This window comes from Parus major, chromosome 1, assembly GCF_001522545.3.
Source record: "Parus major isolate Abel chromosome 1, Parus_major1.1, whole genome shotgun sequence".
NCBI classification, from domain to species: Eukaryota; Metazoa; Chordata; class Aves; order Passeriformes; family Paridae; genus Parus; species Parus major.
The window spans coordinates 19,631,653-19,651,913 of NC_031768.1; the positions used below are offsets into that span (position 1 = coordinate 19,631,653).

The window sequence follows — 20,261 nt, forward strand, 5'->3', positions numbered from 1 at the left end:
CATCATCCTATGGGTAAAAATTCCACTTCTTTTCTGTTTCACATGGAGCTAACAATAGTTCCATGAAAAGATTCAGATAATTATTTTTGTTTCCCTTACAAAAAGCCTACACCTCAAACATAATTTTCATAGTGTACTTGTCTTGAATTGTGTACTGCAAATGGGAAAATGTTCCTGTGTTCCTTTTCATGAACTGTTTCAGAATTCAATAATCCACCCATCCACCACACCCCAAAGGCACCATCTTGCCTAACACCCTGAAAGACAGCCTAGCATTAGGTCAGTTTTCCCAGATTCTTGAAGAGTCTATCTTCTCAAAAACAAGACTTCCTCTTCTGCAGGGACCCTCTGGAGACATCTAATCTGACAACTAGCCAGCAATGAAAGAATAATAAAATAGACAAGAAACGAGATGACAAAGCCAACAATGAGATGATTTCTAAGTAAGTGAAAATTAACATCCAAACTACCATACTAACAAACTACAAACAAGTTGCTTTCTTGCTTTTGTGCCAGTCATCCACAGAGGCATATGGTTTATTACTGATTAACAACTGGGTTGCTGTAGTACTAGTGGACGCTGAATTTTTACTTACTATTATTTGGAGTACACAATTTCATTCAGATAGAACCATTTCCAAGGAATGCCAGTATGTTATTCTTGAATATCACATTTAAAGGCATACTTATAAATATACCTTTACAAAGCACAAAGGTAAAACAGACTACATGGGCAGTTTTGTTGATTAAGAAAAATACTTTGAGAATAACAAATACTTTCCTTATCTCAGACAGAGGAAAAGAGCAGAGATATACACATCTTCCACGTATATGAACAATGAATACAAGCATGATAAAAAAAATGATGAAAAAATAAAATTTTAAAAAATACACAGCTATCACTACTACCACAATGCTAACATCTCATGCAAAATTATGCCTACTGCAACTTCAAGCTGGCTAAAGAATTTTCTTCCTTCCTATCTCATTACAAGTATCAATAATTCAGAGTTGGGAATATGAAGAGAAGAGGTCCATGAACACCTAAGCAAGAGCTGTTACTCCAAGATGAACCTGCCATCACCAAAGTGGCAATGCAAGAAGTGCTCTGCTGGGCTGGCTGAGTCCAGGAGCTGATTTTACCTGCCACTGCCTGCAAGCATGCCACTGCATCCCTCTGCCACGCTCAAGCAGCAGAACCACCAAGCCCACAGCTTGCACACAGCAGAAACCACAAGCAAATGCAACTCCCTCACCACCAGTATCGCCCCGGATTTTTCCTTCTGCTCCAGCCAAACACCTCTTAAATTAAAAGAGTAAATAACACTATATCACTGTAGTTCAAAAGCAGCTAATTTTGTACAGCAAATGCTTCACATAGGAATACTCACATACCTCTCCAGTGATGTCAGTCTGAGAACAAGCATCGCAGTGTTGTTGAGGTAAACAGGAGTCACTGAGTGAACTAGAATTGTGCTGGAGATCCTGCAGGGAATCTGTAATACAACAGCTATTCCTGAATCCATCTGTTAATTTGGCCAGGCTCTAAAGGAGAAGACATATTTTAATAGATTAGAAAAAATAGTTTTTATAATACTTTTTAATAACAAAAACAAATTTTGAAATTATTTAAAAAGACTGGTAGCTTGCCTATACAGAGCTACTTACAGAAAGTAAAATTCATTATTATGTTACCAGCATGCAAAAGGTTTGCTTTGGAATAAACCTCTCATTTCAAAAGATGCATGTAACAGTAAACAGATTTTATATTATTTGTTTTAGATCTATGAATGTTTTATCTTCTGTATGGCTTGCAGCTCTTTAAATCTAGCAGCTGTCAACTTCACATTAGCTGATAGGGAAGACAAATGTGATTCACCTGCCCTTTTGCCATCTTCGGCACAGGTTACATTCCTTAGTCAGTACTGTTATCTCATCCAACTTGACGAATACCTTGTATTGATTGCACTTTTATGACAGCTGATACCATCCCTGTGCTCTCTTACCCAGGGTTCACATAGTTAAGAGATATTTTACATTTTGGGTTAAGCAAGGGACATGGCTGAAATGTCTAGACAATGACACAAACTGTCAGTATAAAGCAGAAACATCAGTCTTTGAGGGGAAAGGGGAATACAACAGAATAACAAAGTTACAAAAAAGCTTTTTGACAATGTAATCTTGGTTGACAGGCTCTTAAAAAGCCTTTAAAAGAACAAAATTGTTAGTATTGCTTTTATTTTCTCACTGTGCATTCTCGTTTGTTCAAAAATTACAGATAATGTAGTATTAGTCACAAAATCACTGTGCCAGCTGTCATTTATGACAGAGATCCTAAGTATTACACATCAAACAAAAATTAAAAATTCTCTGTCCTTTCACCACAGGATAAAGGACAAACTAAAATGTGGGGAAAAAATTATCAGAAATTTGAAGATCTGTAATAATTTATAAATCATAACATAATCAAAAAATTTGGTTCTAAAAATACACATAAAAAACTTTCTAAAACGTCTTACTCTAGTGTCTGAACTAGAGAATCAGGGACAGCTCTGAAGCACTGCATTGCGAAAAGGCTGGTCCTCAAGAATTTCAGTGGCTCTGACTACCAGTGATTTGCAAGCCGAGGTTACTGTCCATCCACATCCAATTATCAGAAGATTTCTCAAAGTGTAGTTTAAGAAGGATAACACATCAATGCTGCTTTTTCTAACACCAAATTCAACTAGCGGAGTCCAGAAATGAACCTGTCTAACAGAAACTGTTTGCTACTGACACGAAGAACAAGGCCACATTGAAGATGAAGGCATCTGGTTTCAGAGGCCAGGAAGCATCCAGGATTATAGAACTGAAGCAGGCCTGAAACTAGCCAGAAAAAGCAGCTTTTTCTGATGATCTCCATTTCCATCCTACATAGTTGATCCCTTTGCTGTTATATACCAGCCCCTCCCTCAGGCCATCCTCCACTAGAGATGAACAGGAGGGAGAACACCCAGCCTGGCACAGGATGAGTGAACAAGTAGGCTCACCAGCCTCCAGAGTGGGGGCCCCTGTTCCTTCCTGACCGCCCCTCAAACCACACATTGTTTCCCTCCTATTAGGGAATAGCAAGGAGAGACACAGGTACAACCACATATCAGAGCTTGTGCTGCTCCCTCTTCAGTCTCTGCCTGCTCTGTATGGGTCTGAGGGGCTGGGATTTCACAAGCAGCATTGGCAAGGACAGATTACAGTGCAGAGCAATGCCAGACATGCTGCCAGTGGCACAAGGCTACCACACCACTTGCCACCAGGAGCTTAACTTGTCTACCTTGTCTGCTACTTAACTTGTCTTACTCTTTGGGTCCACTAAAAAAGCCAATTCTTCTGCCACCTCACAGCTGAACAGAGCCATTTTAGTATGAAGGACAAACAACATACTTTCTCCTCAGTCCTGAAACAGCAAATTCAATTTCAAGTTACATTGCCAAGAGATCCTTAGCTAGTGTCCTTTTATCATTACAACTTGTTGCGAAAGGAACTGCTCCACAACATGGTAAAAAAAAAAACAACTTTTACTTCATGAAAACTGTAGACCCCTGTCTAACTCTTCCTCAAAACTCACTGGAAATCATCCAGTCCTGTCAAGACTCCTGCTGTATGGAGGACCAAAAGGGATTCTTAATGGGTTTGTAACATGAAAATAATAACTTCAGATCATAGTCTCTTTCCAGTAAAGCATAGCCAGCTGCATCAACAAAAACTCAGGATTCAGAAAGCTTGAGGTTTCTCCTAATAACTTAATGTTCCATCTGCCTCTTTTGGCTAACACACATTATATTACAGGTATGTGCAATACCACAGATCCTGATGCCAGAACTTAAATCTAAATTTTTGCCTGTATTTCAGCTACTTTATGAACTCCTGGCATGCTCCTGATGCCCTCTAGCATTCTCCCTGGGAGGAAATGAAGGGCTACTTGACTGATGGCCAGGCTTCCTATCCAGGTACAGTTGCTGAATACTGGCCCCTACCTAAAAATGAGAAAGCATTTGACAGGTGGCGATCACCAGGCAGCATCACCTTAACTTATATCTACATGCACAAATGACTACGCCCTAGGGCAAGCATAAATGATTAAGTCCTTCTAGTTGGATGAGTGAAAACAGGCACCAGCAACCCTAACATGGAAAATTACGACCCAAGTTTGCACATTTTTAGATAGAAAAAATTTGTAATTCTTATTATAAACAGTAGGAGTAATTTCCTTCCCAGCTACATGGAGAAATCCATCTTTCATCTCAAGTTTAAGGACTGTTTACGGCAATCCCATGGAAACTGCCAAAGAAGCCTACTGTTAATGTGAAATTCTGGGCACACCAGCCCAGACTTACCCAAAGAGAGAGAAATGAGCACTGCCATTTCACCATTATCTGTTGCCATCTGATTTGGGAGCACTGCACAATTTCACTGCACTTCCTATCTAACCTATTTAGCTAATTTTACTGGTAACAAAGAGACAAGAAAAAAGAAGAAATAAAAACCCCACAAAAACCAAAGTCCAGTGCTCTCCAAGAACAACATTTTAAAAGCATACATACACTGAACAGAAACAAAGTCATGAAAGAGATGGGGGAGGAGAGATAAACACACTGCTTTCAGGAACCTAACCACACACCTTTATTATTCAAACTTATATAAAAAGTTTGCCCACTTTTTTAGAGCAGTAGCACTGCATATTTTGCTTTACTTGTAATCACAGCATCCAATTTAAATCTGACCACCCTCTCCCACACAACTAAACCAATTATCATACTTCTGCAACAGCTACAATTTTCCAAGCACCTACACAAGACTGAGTCACTTCTACTATGTTTAGTTCCGTTGCTCACACTGGACAGATTTTAATTAAAAAGTAGTAAGAAACAGTCTGTTTCCTTTACTCTGAAATAAAACCCCATATTTTTTACACTATACTTCTACCTCCTCTATTAATAAATTTCAAAGTAAAAAAGATGTCCTAAGAAAGTTTGTCTGAACAACAATGGTTTTAAAATGTGGTGTTTTCAAGGACAATACAATTCCAATATTAACAGGAAAATATAAATTGAATTCTGAACTCATTAGGAAGATATTTAAAACAGACTTGCTAACTTTATTTGACATAGCTAACTAAATCCATGACAATAATCTTCAAATAGTTATCAAAAGGCATAGCACAGATTACTCTGGTGACACTAAAAGTAATTTTTTAATTTTTTTTTTGGACAAAATTAAAAAAGAGAGCTGGATATTCTTTCAGAGCACAGTAAGCTGGCAAAAATACATCATTTTTACAACTGTAGACCTTGTAAATGATTGCATTTAATTCTGTATACCATTTGTAACAAAACATGAAGAAATCTTTTGCATGTTACTTGTGCGGAACAACTGTTTTCTACATTCTCCTGGGCTATAGCTCTCCTATAGTCTAATGTTCTATTATTGGCTTCCATGACAAAAGATAGTCATTAATTGAAAAAAGATACTTCCTAGACTCATATTTCCAGTATACAGCACACAGAGCCATGAAGAAGGATGAAACACTTCATTTTTCCTTCTGTTTTGTGCAACTGCTACATTCTGGTCCTGCCAGCACTGCCTAATCCTTGATCCTAAAGTTCTAACTCCCAGAACACTATTTAAAGAAACTGCAAGCACATTTAAAGTTGGTTTACCAAATACGATTTTGAAGCATCTCAATGTTTACAGCTGAATTTACTGCCACTGAGAACTGAAAATGTAAGGAAAAGAGGTAAAAAAATCTGTTGGGGAAGTAAAAACAAGGCCAGTAGTTAAACTGCTCCAAGATCTCACACATAAGTCCTTATGTTACCAGTTAGTTTCCTAAAATGTGTGTTATTGCATCCATGAAGAACTGCCTTTCTAATCACTTCTTGCTAGCCAGGCATGTGGAAGACTTAGAATCACTTTAAAACTTGCCCAGCCCAAAATAACAAGTATGTTAAAAGTTGCCAAGGCAGAAACTTTTCATAGTGACTTCAGTGTTCTGTCTACTTGAGCAAGGATTTGTGGTTCATAAGATGGTCTTTGTATATTGCATTGGAGACTAAATAATTGCATAACTATGGAAATTCATTATATGTAGATTATAAATGTCTCATATAATTTAATAACTGGGAAAAAAAAAAAAATGAAAAACACTAATGCAGAGAAATCTGAAAGAAAATGATTGCATGGCAACATAATTTATAATGGTCCCAGAACTATAGGTAACAAAGATGCATTTTTCCAAACAAGTATTTGAAGACTGCGTGAAAAGAACTGTCCTTATCACCTCTCTGTATATGCAGCATATTAAAGCAAGTCTGTAGGGAAGTCCCTGTGGTAAGAGGGGCTCATTGTTCTTTGATCAAGCTCCTATCGCATTAACAACACAGACATGCAACTGAGACCTTGAGGCAGGGCACAGAATCTATTCAACAGTTACACCATTACTCAGGTACATAGCTCCCCTCAATCCCCATTCTTTAATTCATCAATTTCAAGCTTGTGTATACATTGTATTTATTCATACTTTTCTTTGCCAGAACATTTTGAAACTAACATGAGCCTTGATGTACTCTCAAACTTGGGAGAGTTTGGAGCAAAAAAGTGTGACAGTGACAAAGATCCAGTTTGGTGAAATACATATAAAGGGAAAAAAACATGGTTAACACAAGAATAAACATTCTAGCACATGAACACTCAATCCTACTTCATTACAGGTAATACAAAGAGACATAAAACAAAATGATAAACAAATACTGGAAAGCACAAAGGCTTTTTCTTAATACAGTGTAATTACTACATAGCAGCCATCAACATAGCAACAATAGAAAGCTATATTCAATGAAAACACTGAGCTAAATGAAACATAGTTAACTACATTACTTAAGATAAAAATACGAAATGCATATGAAGTCTTGTGCTCACAGTATAGACAATGACTACTTACCTTTTTTGAATTGCTTGCTATTGTGGTAACTGTCAAACAGAAAAATCAGTTTAGGCCATCCTACTTTCTTATTTAAACTTGGTAAACACAATGCAACCCCAAGCAAGTAAACAGAGATAGTTTACTACTATTAAGTAGCTCAGTAGCATATTTTTTACCTGCATAAGGTCCTGCCTTTCTTTTTCACCTGTGCATATAGCTTTCTTTATGGTTCGAAGTTCAGTCATTATAGCTTGTGCTTCATCCAGTCTGTAATTTGTATGAGCATTTGACATCTTGCGATCAATCCTGTTGAAAATACATTAAGACAAATTCAGGAGATTTCACATAATGAGAAAGTACATAGACTTCTTAAGACCTCTTGTTTATTCATGTACCACTTCATTTCCAGGAATAAAATGTTACTCTACTTGGAATTAACACAGCACTCAGTGCCAAGTCCACTCTAAAGACAAAGCAAAGCAATTATCTACCCAGGTTCTGCAGAACCAACAAATTTCCTGGGTTTAATATCCTAATGCAGAGCTTAGTTATGAGTAATGTCTGTGGGTGATTTCATGCACCAAAAGTAAAATGAATCTAAAACTGACATAGATGGTAGTAACTCAACAGTTACTGTTGAGTTGCTATTGAGCAGTACTGTTGAATAAGCAGTCTAGCTGTCATATTTTTCATGCAGCATCACACACTGCAGTATCACTTCCAGGGCTTCTACTTGATCCTGCTTTAGCAACTTTCTAACAAAAGCATTTCATTTTCTCAGGAAGAAAATTTTAATGCCTAAAATTTTATTGCAAATGCTTTCCTGTCATTATAGGCCTCTTTGAATATCTTTTCCATGAAATATCTGTAAGACATTATCATTCTGCACTGAAAAACATGATGTGGGAACATCCCAGATGATTTTAAATCTTTAGGCAAGAAGCAAGAGCACTAGTCATGATATAAGACTGAAGTAATACTAATGTTTCCATCCTGACATATTCAAATCTCTCAAGGGGAACACCCACTGGTTGAGTTTTCGACTTTTTTTTATAACATTCCACAACAGTAAAGGACAACATATCAGGATGTAGAAGACTAGCCCAGTGTATCATCTTGATAATTTCCTTCAATTTATAGATAAAGAATAAGACAAAAGCCTATAGTGAACTCACCAGAAGAACTGTTTGGTCTTGTATTTAAAGCAAATGGCTATGGGGCTTTAATAGGTTATTTACAGCAATTACTGAAAATCATGTAAAGTTCCCATTAAAATATGGAAAAAAATCAATTTTCCTGTTAATCTAGCATAAAAAGAATGTATACAGAGAAAAGGTGGTAAGTGTAAAAGTCATTAGACCAATGCTAAGAACAGCTTCAGGAAAAGGTATGTCAGGTTAACAGAATTAAAGACAAAAACACACATCATTCACCACAAAGGACATCAATCTATAAAAATATGTAGTAGGAGATGGTATACTATACATACAGAAGAAGATAAATAATCTTCTATAATAATTAAATATTGAGACCAACAAGTATCAAGATAGATTAAACTACGAGTGTCAACAACAGTCTCTCAACAAGTTCTGCCAGTTAAAATACAAGCAGCGCAATTCCACTTACATCTGATTAGTTGCTTTAAAAGTAAAACATTAAAATGAAAAATCAAAAGGGGTAAATGAAAGTCCTGTGGTTTTATTGAGTGCCTCACAATATTTAGGGAAAAAATAGGTTGATTTCTATAGTTTTAAATTGTTTGTGTTTTTTCTGACAGGTACTGGTTTTGGAGACAACACAAAATAAGTCTGAATCTCAATATTTTTCTTTGAAGACAAATTTTCCCAAGTTACATAAGAAAACAATCTTTTATGAATACTGGCTCAAGAACAAGAAAGGACTTACATGTCATGTGTGTTAAAGCTGGGGGTTTGTTGGTTTGTTTTCGTTTTCAAAATGTTTCCTTGAGTCTTCACTAATTTTTAGATAAAATACTGAGCAGATAAAACCATGGTAAAATAACTAATCCAATTAATTAAAAATCACATTAAAAAGATAACACATTTTTATTTGAAGGTAACTGTAATGTTAAGAACTATGTTCAAATATTAGACATGAAAATGCTTCTACACAACTGCTCATTTTACTGCTTGCCAGGACTAAGGTGGCATTTCAGGAAAAGGAAATTATTTCATTTTAACCAGATTTCTGTCCAGTTATCCACATATTCATGTTCCGGGATGCAACTTTGGAGCCCAGCTAATGAGTTGATATTTGTTTAAAGAAAGAATCAGAGAAGTTCCTAACTGCCAAAAATATTTAGGCTTAAATCAGTATTGCTGTCAACCCAAACTGACTACAGTAGCTTACAAAATTACCTGTTATTTATTGTCTGTTAATTCTTTTCCCTTTTTTTATAAACATCTATTTCTGAAAGCCATAGAGTTAACAGAAGTCTTCCATTTTACTAATGTAAAACAGCATGATACAAACATAGATCAGACCTTTGTATGAATAGCAAGAATATTCAACTAATATGCAAGACTGTAAGGATATGAAGATGTTTCTAGGATACACAGAATATTAATATGCTTGTCATCATTTCAGTCCTACAGGGCAGATTCCATGTTCCCCCATTTTCCTCCACCAAAGCACAGGCCTGTACCTGAGCGAAAATCTAATTTTAAAGCTTTTGTTGGCTCTCCTAATCTCTAAATTAGTCTGTAGCTACAAATTGCTTAGCCAGTCCTAATTCCCTGTTCCTCCTAACTTCTCACAGTATTCACTCTGCTCTCCTGGCCAACTGGCCAAGTTTTCATTTCCTTTGTTGCTAAATGCCTTCTTCCTCCAAAATTCCTGCCGGGGAGCAGTAGGATCACTGAAAACACAGGGGAGAAGGAACTGCTCCTCCTTCTCAGTCCGTGCTGTCAGGCCAGGGGAAGGAATTTGTTCAAGAAAAGGCTCATATTTAACCCTGTAAGTCTGGACCGTGGCAGGATCAGATGCACCTCAGGACAAAGATGCTGGAGAAGGCCAAGGTACACCACCTTGCAGGGTGGGGATCTTTGCAGGCTTTGAACAGTGAGCTCTACAAAGTCTCCACTGGGCAAACATAAACCCAAGTCTAAAGTTTTATCACACAACATCGACAAGAGATTGTAGAGATACCGAACCACCCCCAATCATGTCTCCATTCTTAAAACCCCACTTCTATAGTTGTTTTGTGGTTTTGTTTTCTTTTCATTCTCCTCAAAGATGGTTAAGCCATTTTACTAAAACCAAAGAACAGAAAACAAAACACAGTCCAAGGCAGATACTGTACATGGAAAATGTCAATGTAAGAGATTTGCATTTGACAAAGGCATTTGAATCTGACAGGAACATAAAATGATGGAAATACTGAGCAATCCAATTGCCCTCTCCATAAAAGCTGTCTCTTCTCTGAGAGCTATACCAAGCAAAGACAGCACAAATAGTCACCTGGCAGCAAGTTCCAGTATCTGCACGTGATGCCATTTTGGTAATACTTTCAAAGCAAACATTCAGCCAGACGTAAAGCACAAAGTTTGACGGCTCCTAATGTTGTTCTTGGCTTACACTTGAAATAAAGTGATGTACATGCCTTTAAAAAACATGAACAGGATACATGCCTTTTGCAGTTTGGCAGTTACTTGAAGATTTGACTTAGCACAAGAAGGAAGATGACGCAGACCAAAAATTTAGAAAACGTAACAGAAGTGGGAAATGTCTGAAATGCAATAAACTTTAAAGAGGAAGGGGAAGTGGGGTAGGGAGTGAACAGAGCAAAAACCCCAGCATTTTGTTTTAAAGGAGCAATGAATTTCTTTTTAGACAATATACTTACTTCAAGGATATGGAAAAACTAAACTACTTCACCCTTGGTACTTGACTTGAGTGACCCCTCTCCCAACAAATACAGGAGGTAGAGGAGAGATTGCACAGGGACAGCTAGAGCACAGTTAGGCTTTCAGGCTAATTTGTCTACTGACTACATAAGGGGGTGAGAGAAGCTCCTTCTCTTCAGTTGTTAGTTAAGTACTCTCCAAATTGGCTCACTTCCTCCTAGAAGGAAAATACTCCCAAAAAAAGTGCATGTATCTCAACAGAAGGGCAAATTAAAAAAAAAAACAAAAAAACACTTAAAAGCACAAAACAAAACCACAAGTCTCTTTCACAAGTGAAGAAGTCAATGCAGAGAGCAGAGCTCAGCTCCAGGTAACACACAACAGGCAAAAGGTTCTCCCCAGCTCCAGCAAGCAAAAAATGCCACGCAGTGCACCAGTGGGACAGGGGGCGATCGTAGCAGCAGCAAAAAGCAACGCAGAAGCACTGAGCTGTCATGCCTGAACTTTTAAACTATGTGATTGGAGTGACCACTGACTAATCAGATATGCTTTAAAATAATTCCTCTCTTGAATGTCTCTCCTATAACCCCATCCTGGAGCATGGGCAACTCAACTTGGGCTATAGTCCAAGACTAACATTTGTATTCTTAATCATTTGCAGACTTTACTTTTCAAAAAGTTACACTACTTTGCTGGATGATCTTAAATGAATTATACTAATTAAAACAATCTTGAATTTCAAATGGACTTCACATACTTTCTTCATCCTAGTCAAGTGGTCAATCCTTCTATAAAATAATTGAACCTATATCCTTAAAATAACCCAATAACCAAGAGAAAGAAAACAAAAAAGCAGAAAAGGCATAGCAATTCCTACTCAAAGAAAAAAATTATTATAAATCAAAAGACAAAATTGTTTTTGCTCTGTTACTGTTTACATATCTAGGCCACCATACCAAGACCCTGACTATATTTAAAATATTACCTAGTATATTGAAACTGCAAATACTTTGAGTACTTTATTTAACAATTTTTCAGTTAATATCAAGCATTACCAATTCCCCCAACTATCTCTAAATGCTTCACTAAAAAAACATTTATGCCTGAAAATTATTACATTGTATCTGCCAATTAAGAATTTTGGTATTTTAGTTGAACAAGTTTTCTTCTATGAAACTTTCTAAATGCACTATAAAACAAAAGAGCCTTGTTTTTTTTTTAAAAAAAAAAAAAAAAAACCAGAAAATTTTATTATAAAGAAAACAAAAATATTAAGTGCATGGGTTACTCCTTTTTTAAAAGTTAAATATTAGAATCTTCCTTTAATTTGTTTTGTTACTGTAGTACCAATCAAAATTGGAAAGTAAGCACTCGAAGTGCTCCAGGATCCCTGGAATTTCATCAGAATTCCTGAAGTGAAAGCCCATGCCTTGTAGTGCCAATGCAATAAAGCCAAACCTTCAAAATATTTCTGCAGCTGCTGCACTTATGTTGCAAAATGCATTAGACATGCAACAGTTCCAACATTTTCAGGAAGCTTCTGCATTAGGCACTTTGTTCACATGCATGCTGGAAAAAAGGCCAAGGTTTCTAAATGCACTGCCACATATCCAAGGTGGATACAAGAGCTGTTCCAGCTCTTGGTCTAGCCACTGGTCTTGCTGACGATATTGAGAAGCCATAGCAACTTTTTCATGGTCTGGCAACCTCTCTCCCTATCCCACTGGACATGCCGTGTACGAGCTACGTGTGTAGGTGACTAAGCAACATGCAGATGGAAGTCATGCAGTTCCTTTCCCATCAGATGGCCTGCAGGAAGAGTGGCAGGGAGAGGGTCACCACAACATTTCACAACTTTTGACACTACTGAGCATGCAGGAAACAGCACAGGGCTGCCCAATAGCCCTGGGAGCAGTGGCAAATTGCCCTGAGCTTCCTTTCCTTAGTGGGAGGAGACAAGGAGTCACATTTACATGCAAACATTTTGCACACATGCAACACAATCCAAGGTCTCACAGAGCACTAGATTTACAGTACAAACACAAAACAGCCCTACACTGCAGAATGAGATGGCCTGACCATAATAGGGAGAAGCAGCGTTGTGGTGCACAGAAATCCCCCTAGAAAAGTTATGTGCCCAGCCAGAAAGCCATGGTACTGCCATGGGGAAACTACAGCATGCTGCTTTGGGCTGTGCTCTAGGCAATTTTTATCTCCAAAACATATTCAGGAAATATTTTTTAAAATCTTATTCCAGTTTAGCAACATCTTGAGAAAGAGTTAAAGAAATGGCCCGTAAAGCTATTATTGTATGCGAACCTACAAAATCACAACTCCAACCAATTCTTTCTAACTCTGCTTCCATCCTTTCACATTGTTCTCACCCTGCATCACCATCACAGCAAAAAGTCTGAAGCACAGCATTTAACATTTTATTTTTGACAACACTTTTCTATGAAATTTATTCAAAGGCAAATAAAAAAAAAAACAACAACCCCAACAGAAGATCCTCCCACAAACTCTTAACTTACTCTTGCAGAGTTTCCACTCCTTTTTCTTTATATTGCAACTCCTGCTTCATCTGTGCCAATTCTCGTTTCAGCCTAGAAAGCTGAATAATATAAAGTAATTAAAAGTAAAAATAAGCAACAGTAACTTACACAATAAAAATAATTGTTTTTTAAATACAAAATCTTAAGCTACTTTAAAGAACTAGAAGTAATAATTTCTCTTTTTTTGCTTTAAAATTTTGCCTTAAAACAACAGAAGACTTTCTTAAATATCATAAGGCCCAACCAAACAGCAGCCAAAACATTCAGTTTTTGAAATATCAATTTCCTCATCTATTCCATCAGGAAGCTATTTCTTCAAGAGCTTATGCTAACAGTTAACAAGTTTCAATCCATATAAACTTTCTTCTCCCTTTGTAGCAAAAATACCTCGTAACTGTCTTCAATTCTTTAGTCAACTTTAAAAAAGATGCAACATTCAAATGCTATTTATTAATTTTTTCAATCCAGGAAAACAAAATTACTGGCAGCAAAACTGTCCTGTCTCCCAGAAATGGCAGCCTAGCTTTCTACAGTTATTTTCATATCATCCTGCCCTCTCAACCCCTTGTCAATTATCTTGATCCAACTAATGAGCACAAATCAAGTGACATAGCAAAGATGTCTCCAAAAACCTATTACTGTGGTTTTATGGAAACAGTTACCTGAGTAGGTTATGCAGATCATGGAAGAGCCAAGAATGATCTGCAAAGAAACAGCTTCTTGCCCTCCAAAGCTGACAGACAACTGAAGGCAATAGCAGGAGGGGAATGCAAGGGACAGCAGACAAATGAGGGGAACAGGGTTGTTTTGGTATGTGGTAGTGAGGCTAAAACTGAGCTGCGAGCCCCAGGAGGGACAGGGCTGGAAGAAAAAAAGCTCTCTCTTCTTAAGCTTATTAAAGAGCTTATCAAAGAGCATATTTTCTAGACTTTACCCAGAGCACTCTTGATTTTCACGTGTACATCAATAAATGACAAAATCATTAAAAAACAGATTAAGAAAAAAAAGAGTAAAAAAATCATCTTTTTCTTCAGCTCTATTCCAAGAGCAAGGGGCTTTGCACCAGTACCAGGATGCAAACCAGGACTGTCAAAAGTCCCACCATCCTGCACAGTTCTCTTCCCTTCATCAAAATTCATGGCACCAGCCCCCTCCTATACTCTCACCAGCTCCTTTAACATTCACCAAAGGTAAAATGAGAAAGTGAAACACTAATATCATGTACACAAAAACTTTATGGTTTCTATTTCCTGAAACAACTCAATGCCTATTCACAGTCACTTGAACATACTATTTTATGCATATTGTAGGTAATTTTGTTTTAAGGAGGAAGAGAAGAAAATAGTCATAAGTGAAAACCTTGTTTGTTTTCTTCAAATATTAAATAAGGCTTGTTTTCTTGTTTAGAATATGCTGACATTTAGAGTATGTAAAACAAGCAAACACTAGTCAGCATGTAATAAATATATACAGAGAGAATAAATGCCTTTGAAGGGTGGTGAACGGGATTTATTTTCAGAGGCGCTCATGTGAAAAGTGGTCGCTGTACCACAAATGGAACACTATCCTGCAAGGATAAGTATTTTTTAAAATACTTATTTATCAAAACCATGACTATTTTTTTAAAAAAATATATAAATAAGGAACATTTTTGTTACAGAACTGCCTATCATTGTCAGAATACTTGAACTTCCCTCTCCTCATAAAAGAGCTCTGGCCAATCAGCTGGAAAATTCTATTTGGCCAATAGGTCTACTGAACTGTGAAGAGATTTCCAAATAAGTGGCTAAACCTACAGGCCAGCAGAACCTTGCTGAAAATGGGTAAATGGTATGAAGACAGTGGGTTTGAAAGAATCTGGCTGCAGAGCATTTACTACTTGTGGCAGTTTGTAGAGAGAAAGCAATTTCTGAAAACCTTGCTGAGCTTGCCTCTGACATCTGTGACAGAAGTGCTTGCACTTGCAAGATGGTCAAAGAATTATTTCTCAAGTCACCGAAATGTAGTCAATATAGAGCTGTTTTAACGGAGCAATGGGTTAGAATAAAAAAGCACTTTTCAATACTGTATTTCTATAAATGCATGCAACTATCAGAGAACATGCTGAAGTAAAAGAAGAACAGACCCTCCCTCCCTTCCCCATGCCTATTTCATATTTTTACAAAATGAAAAAAAGATTACTCACTCTGTCACGACGGCTGGCTATTTCTGCTTTAATCTGATATGGGTCATACTTGGTATTAGCTGAAAATCCAGAGAATGCTAAACAGATGGAAAACAGTATTTTACTTTTTCCCCCTTCTTTAATATAATTGTTAAGACGTGGCACTATATAATAAACCATTACATTAATTCTTTTTCTTACAAGTCACTAGGTTCTAAAATTATCCTCTGTGCTGAAGTACAACTGAAGATTTCCATTCGGCCCACCTGAAATTTATTTTTTTTTGTCCTGAACAACAACAAAACTTGCATATAGCAGCACCCCGTATTTCCTAAAAACAACGAGCCTCTATGATAGGATGATGGCATCTACTGATGCAAGAAATTCGTGTAATATTAACAATTACTAGTTACTTCCTAGGTACACTGAATTAACAGTACAATAGGGACTAAAGTTAAAAAAAATTACTGTCAGAACAAAATTATACCAGCTAGGGAAAGAAGCTGCCTTCTAAAGCAACAGTATAGGGAACTGAAATACAAATCAACCCTGGCAAGAGAGCTCTTAACACAGGGTATCTACAGTCAGGCAACAATGTCAAGCTGTGGCATTACAAACTAAAGCCTACACAGGTTAAGTAAAGGTCCTAGAGGATAGACTGGGTAAGAGCAACCATGATTTATGGAGCCATTCAAGGCAGCACTGGCCCACTGAAAAATGCCTGGTATGTGAATGAATGGGGTTGTGCTGTCAGACCTTCCATCCTTTTGCAGAGCTGAAGGCTTCTGCACTGAAACCCATACCCATGTCTGGGGCTGCACTGGGCCCTTCGACTCTCAAAAGAATACTGCAATGTCAAGGTCATGTCGAGCATGCAGGAACTTGCCAAAATGAGTAGTCATGCCTGGACTAATTCTCTAAATCCAGAATTTTCTGTGTTTTTTATTTTATTTTTAAATGGTGCTGATCACAACTGAGTCACAAAACTGCTTCATGGGCATCACCCTGCCAACCCACAACCACTGAGCTCACACCACCTCCCACTCATAAGCACACAACACTGATTTAATGGCAGCAACCACAAGCAAAGTGGAAGAAAACTCTTTGTGAAGTTTTAGTTCTTTTAGTGCAGCAACTTGAAACAAGTGGTGGTGGAGGCAAAGATAAATGAGCATCCAACTTAAGTCATGTAATTGCACTAGAATTAGAAGCCTAACATTTCTGTACAATAAAAGGAGAAGCAAGCACCTCACAGTGTAGTGGAGGAGACAAATTAAGAAAAACAAGTGGAGAAGACGCTTTTGGGAATCTTTAGTTCACAGCATGATTACCCCCCAAAAGGATATTTTAAAAAAAATTTTAAAAATCATCTGAGTAATCAGCCCATCCCATTTTCTCAAAACAGATGCATATGATCTTAAACCAATATAAAATATATTAAAACATGTGTAGAAAAGTAGTATTTTTTCCACTTGAAAATAAGCGAACGGTTTTATGTTATTGGTCTTTGGGATTTTCATTATCAACTCCAGATATACCTACAAAACCCCAATTATGAGAAGATTGAGAAACTAAGTAAATTTACATAGCATTTGCTTTCATAACAGATAACCCTCAATTTTGTCATTTTCAGTCATATTTTGTTGCTGTTTCAAATACCTTATATTTCTAAGAGCTTCAAAAATATGAAAGATGTTATATTTTTCTAGTATATTTTCATCTTCAACGAAAGCTTCTTTCTGTATATTGAGCTGAAGTAATTCAACAAAATATCCCACAGAACTACTGCAAATTTTAAAAAACCAAAAAGCCCAAGGTCCAAGAAAATAATAAATGTTGATTTAGATTTTATACATCTCAAAAAATAGGCATGACACTATCTTTTACTCTATTCCAAATCTTTCAGTAGTTGTTAAACACACTTTAAACAATAGTTTATTTAAAAAAAAAAAAAAACCAACTTTCTTAATAGGAAAATATCGTGCTACTTCTTCAAAAACTTGAACATGAGGAGGGGAAATAGGACTAGTCACAACTGTTCAGTTATGTCACAAACTGAATCACAGAATAAATATACATAAACTGAACAAAAAGATGAGAATCCTAGTTCAACAGTAACAAAGTAGTTGGTCCAAACCATCTGGGACACCTCAGCTCTAGAAAACATCTTTTATTCAGAATTTTGGCAATGTATGAATTACCTTGGATTAATAAATACCAATGAATCTAAATGCTAAATGCTTCTATCCAGACACCTGCTGTAAGCCCCCTTCCACAGTCAGATTTCTTGAACATTTTCAGAAGAGGCTAAAGCAAAGGTTCCCATTCTTATTAAATCCTTGGCATTTAACAGCAAACCTGCAGTTAAAATGGCTGTACACTGTACAGCCACTGAAAAACGCCAGTTAAACCCAGTAAAACTCCACTCTATTTCCATGTGGCTGTTGGGTATATCCACTTCTCTGAACTAGTTTGGTTGACTCTTTGACAAAGACACCTTTTCTTACTGCACCAGCCAACACCTATGGCAGTGGTGCAACATCTTCAGAATTCAGAAAAAGTGTATCATCTACTCCAAGCTACCAGAGTCATTTGAAGAATGAAAAGGTCAGGAAATCAAAGCTCTGTATCACCAACATAAGTATCACAGGCTGGCACTCAAGAATGAGGTGAACTAATGAAATACTGTTTCCTAGTTCACAGTCAGAGGTACTCCTGAACACAACAGCTTGCCACTAACTTTTTATAGAATTTGCTAAACAGACTATGGATCCACAGAAGGTTTACCCTAAGGTGATGGCTTCCTCCCATGTTAAGGGGAAAACAAGCTTTGAGTTTAGGAGTGCAGGTAGGCAGCTGGTATAGCTACCTTCAGCCCTTTGTTGCCTTGCAGGCAGCATCGCTACAGCTGGCTCTAAGATGAGTAGAAATACCAGCTGGGATATATGCCTGTTTAATGTTACATCCCTTTTTAATGTTAACATTTATCCCTATTAAATGTTAAATCTCTTGCTGTAATAGACCAATTGGGAGACACTGAATTGCAGAGTCAAAGCATAGCACCTCACTGCTGCAGTCAGGACGTTCATTCAGAGAAGAATCAGGTGTTGGAAATACTTCACACTATTTCTTACACCACATCTTGTGAGGGCAGGTGGGTAAAATGAAAGAAAGATAGTAAACTCACAGCTGGCATAGGAACGGCTGTCATCCTCACACATTTTGTGCAATTGCTGATATTCTTCTTGGGCTAGTTCAAAACGCTGCTGCTTTATTTGGTAAATCTCCTTCTTGGCATTGAGTGCCTCCTGGGCAACTATTAAATATTCCTTTAGCATGCGTTCTTGCTCCCTTCTCCATTGTTCCCTTGGGTCCTCAATTTGTGTGAGCTCTAAGAAGAAAAAAGTAAAACCATTACAATAAAACTGTATGACACTTTGTGCTACCAATTCCAAGTTATTTTTGTTAATGTCTATTCTCAACCAGCACACTACAGTGCCCAAAATCACTCCAGTCAGGATGCGAAGGAAAGATCCAGAGTGAAAGAACAGGAAAGGCCATTTCAAATATAAAAGGCATTTAAATGTTATTCTTTTCTTTACAAACCAGTGCAAACCCAAAGAAAACAGTAATTTGGCTCTAACCTTCCCTCATAGCCAACTTGAAAATTCCAGGAACTACCTAAAAACAGAACAATGAGGAAAAGTAAAAGGTATCTCAAAGCTTAACTCGCAAGTCTATAAAAAGCTGGAATTATCCTATGATACTGCATACAACTTTGCAAGTGTAACATCTTCAAAGGACAAAGGCTACCACTGCACAGTTAAGAAGAATAAGGTAATTCAACAGAGAAATCAGCATCTTAGTCTTGAATCCATAAATCTTTTAAATCACTTCTCCTTATTTGTCGTAAGAAACAGCAGTCTGGTGTTTTTCATTGCCAGGGTTTAGAAGAGTTTTTATTTAAACAAAACCCAAAAACAAATTAAAAAAAAAAACTTTCCTATATCTATTGATTTTCAAGGCTATTACTGCATAACAATCTCTTTGCAGTTGCAAAGACATTTGACGATGACACACATTAAAATCCTAAAATTATTGGTTCATTTTGGGGTTTTTTGTGAGTCAACAAATATGTTTTACATGAAGATGTCCATGTAAAGCCTTGTGTTTAAATGTAATGTTAATTTCTGATTGAAGCTCTACCAGTAACAAGCTGCTGCAGACACAATGTCAGTGTTCAAAGTAGTGGCAAAAACTGCAGCACAGTCAGGAGCTAAGCACCTAGCAATTTTTTCCAAACTTGGTTTCCTACCAAGAGATGAAAGTCAGTTATGTTTTACATTAATCCCGAGTACATCATTCAGTGTATTGGTGCCAGTGATGAAATACGAAACTGCAGAAGATTGAGCCCAACAGATTAAGAACTCTAGAGGTGTCAAGGTGATGCTAGCAGCTCTATCATTTGAGAGCCATCTGAAAAGTACATAAACAAAAACAGAAAGCTCTTTAAAAAGCAGGGTTACCAGAGATTTGTAGATTAGGTTCCTAAATAACATCTTCTCTTAACAGCTGTACCTTCCTCTCCCTGCAACTCCTCACATTGAAACAGTATTAAAGATAGTGCCTACAGTTCTGCAATTTCTCCCCACTCCCGAGGGACCCCTTTAATTCCCTTATGGCTCCAATGACCCAAAACAAGCTCCTCAGCCAAGGACAGG

General features: G+C 37.2%; 1 protein-coding gene across 4 annotated transcripts in view; it reads right to left on the reverse strand.

Annotated features, from left to right (window-relative positions):
• The window catches only part of WWC3 (WWC family member 3), a 98,998-nt gene that overhangs the window by 38,509 nt on the left and 40,228 nt on the right, over window positions 1-20,261 (reverse strand). For all 4 annotated transcript variants that reach the window (XM_015638345.3, XM_015638356.3, XM_019007728.2 and 1 more), the window contains exons 3-7: window positions 18,728-18,931; window positions 15,562-15,638; window positions 13,356-13,435; window positions 7,135-7,264; window positions 1,396-1,545 (exon numbers count right to left, since the gene is read on the reverse strand). In XM_015638345.3, coding sequence (XP_015493831.1) covers window positions 1,396-1,545; window positions 7,135-7,264; window positions 13,356-13,435; window positions 15,562-15,638; window positions 18,728-18,931 — 641 coding nt within the window. The remainder of the gene's footprint in view (window positions 1-1,395; window positions 1,546-7,134; window positions 7,265-13,355; window positions 13,436-15,561; window positions 15,639-18,727; window positions 18,932-20,261) is intronic.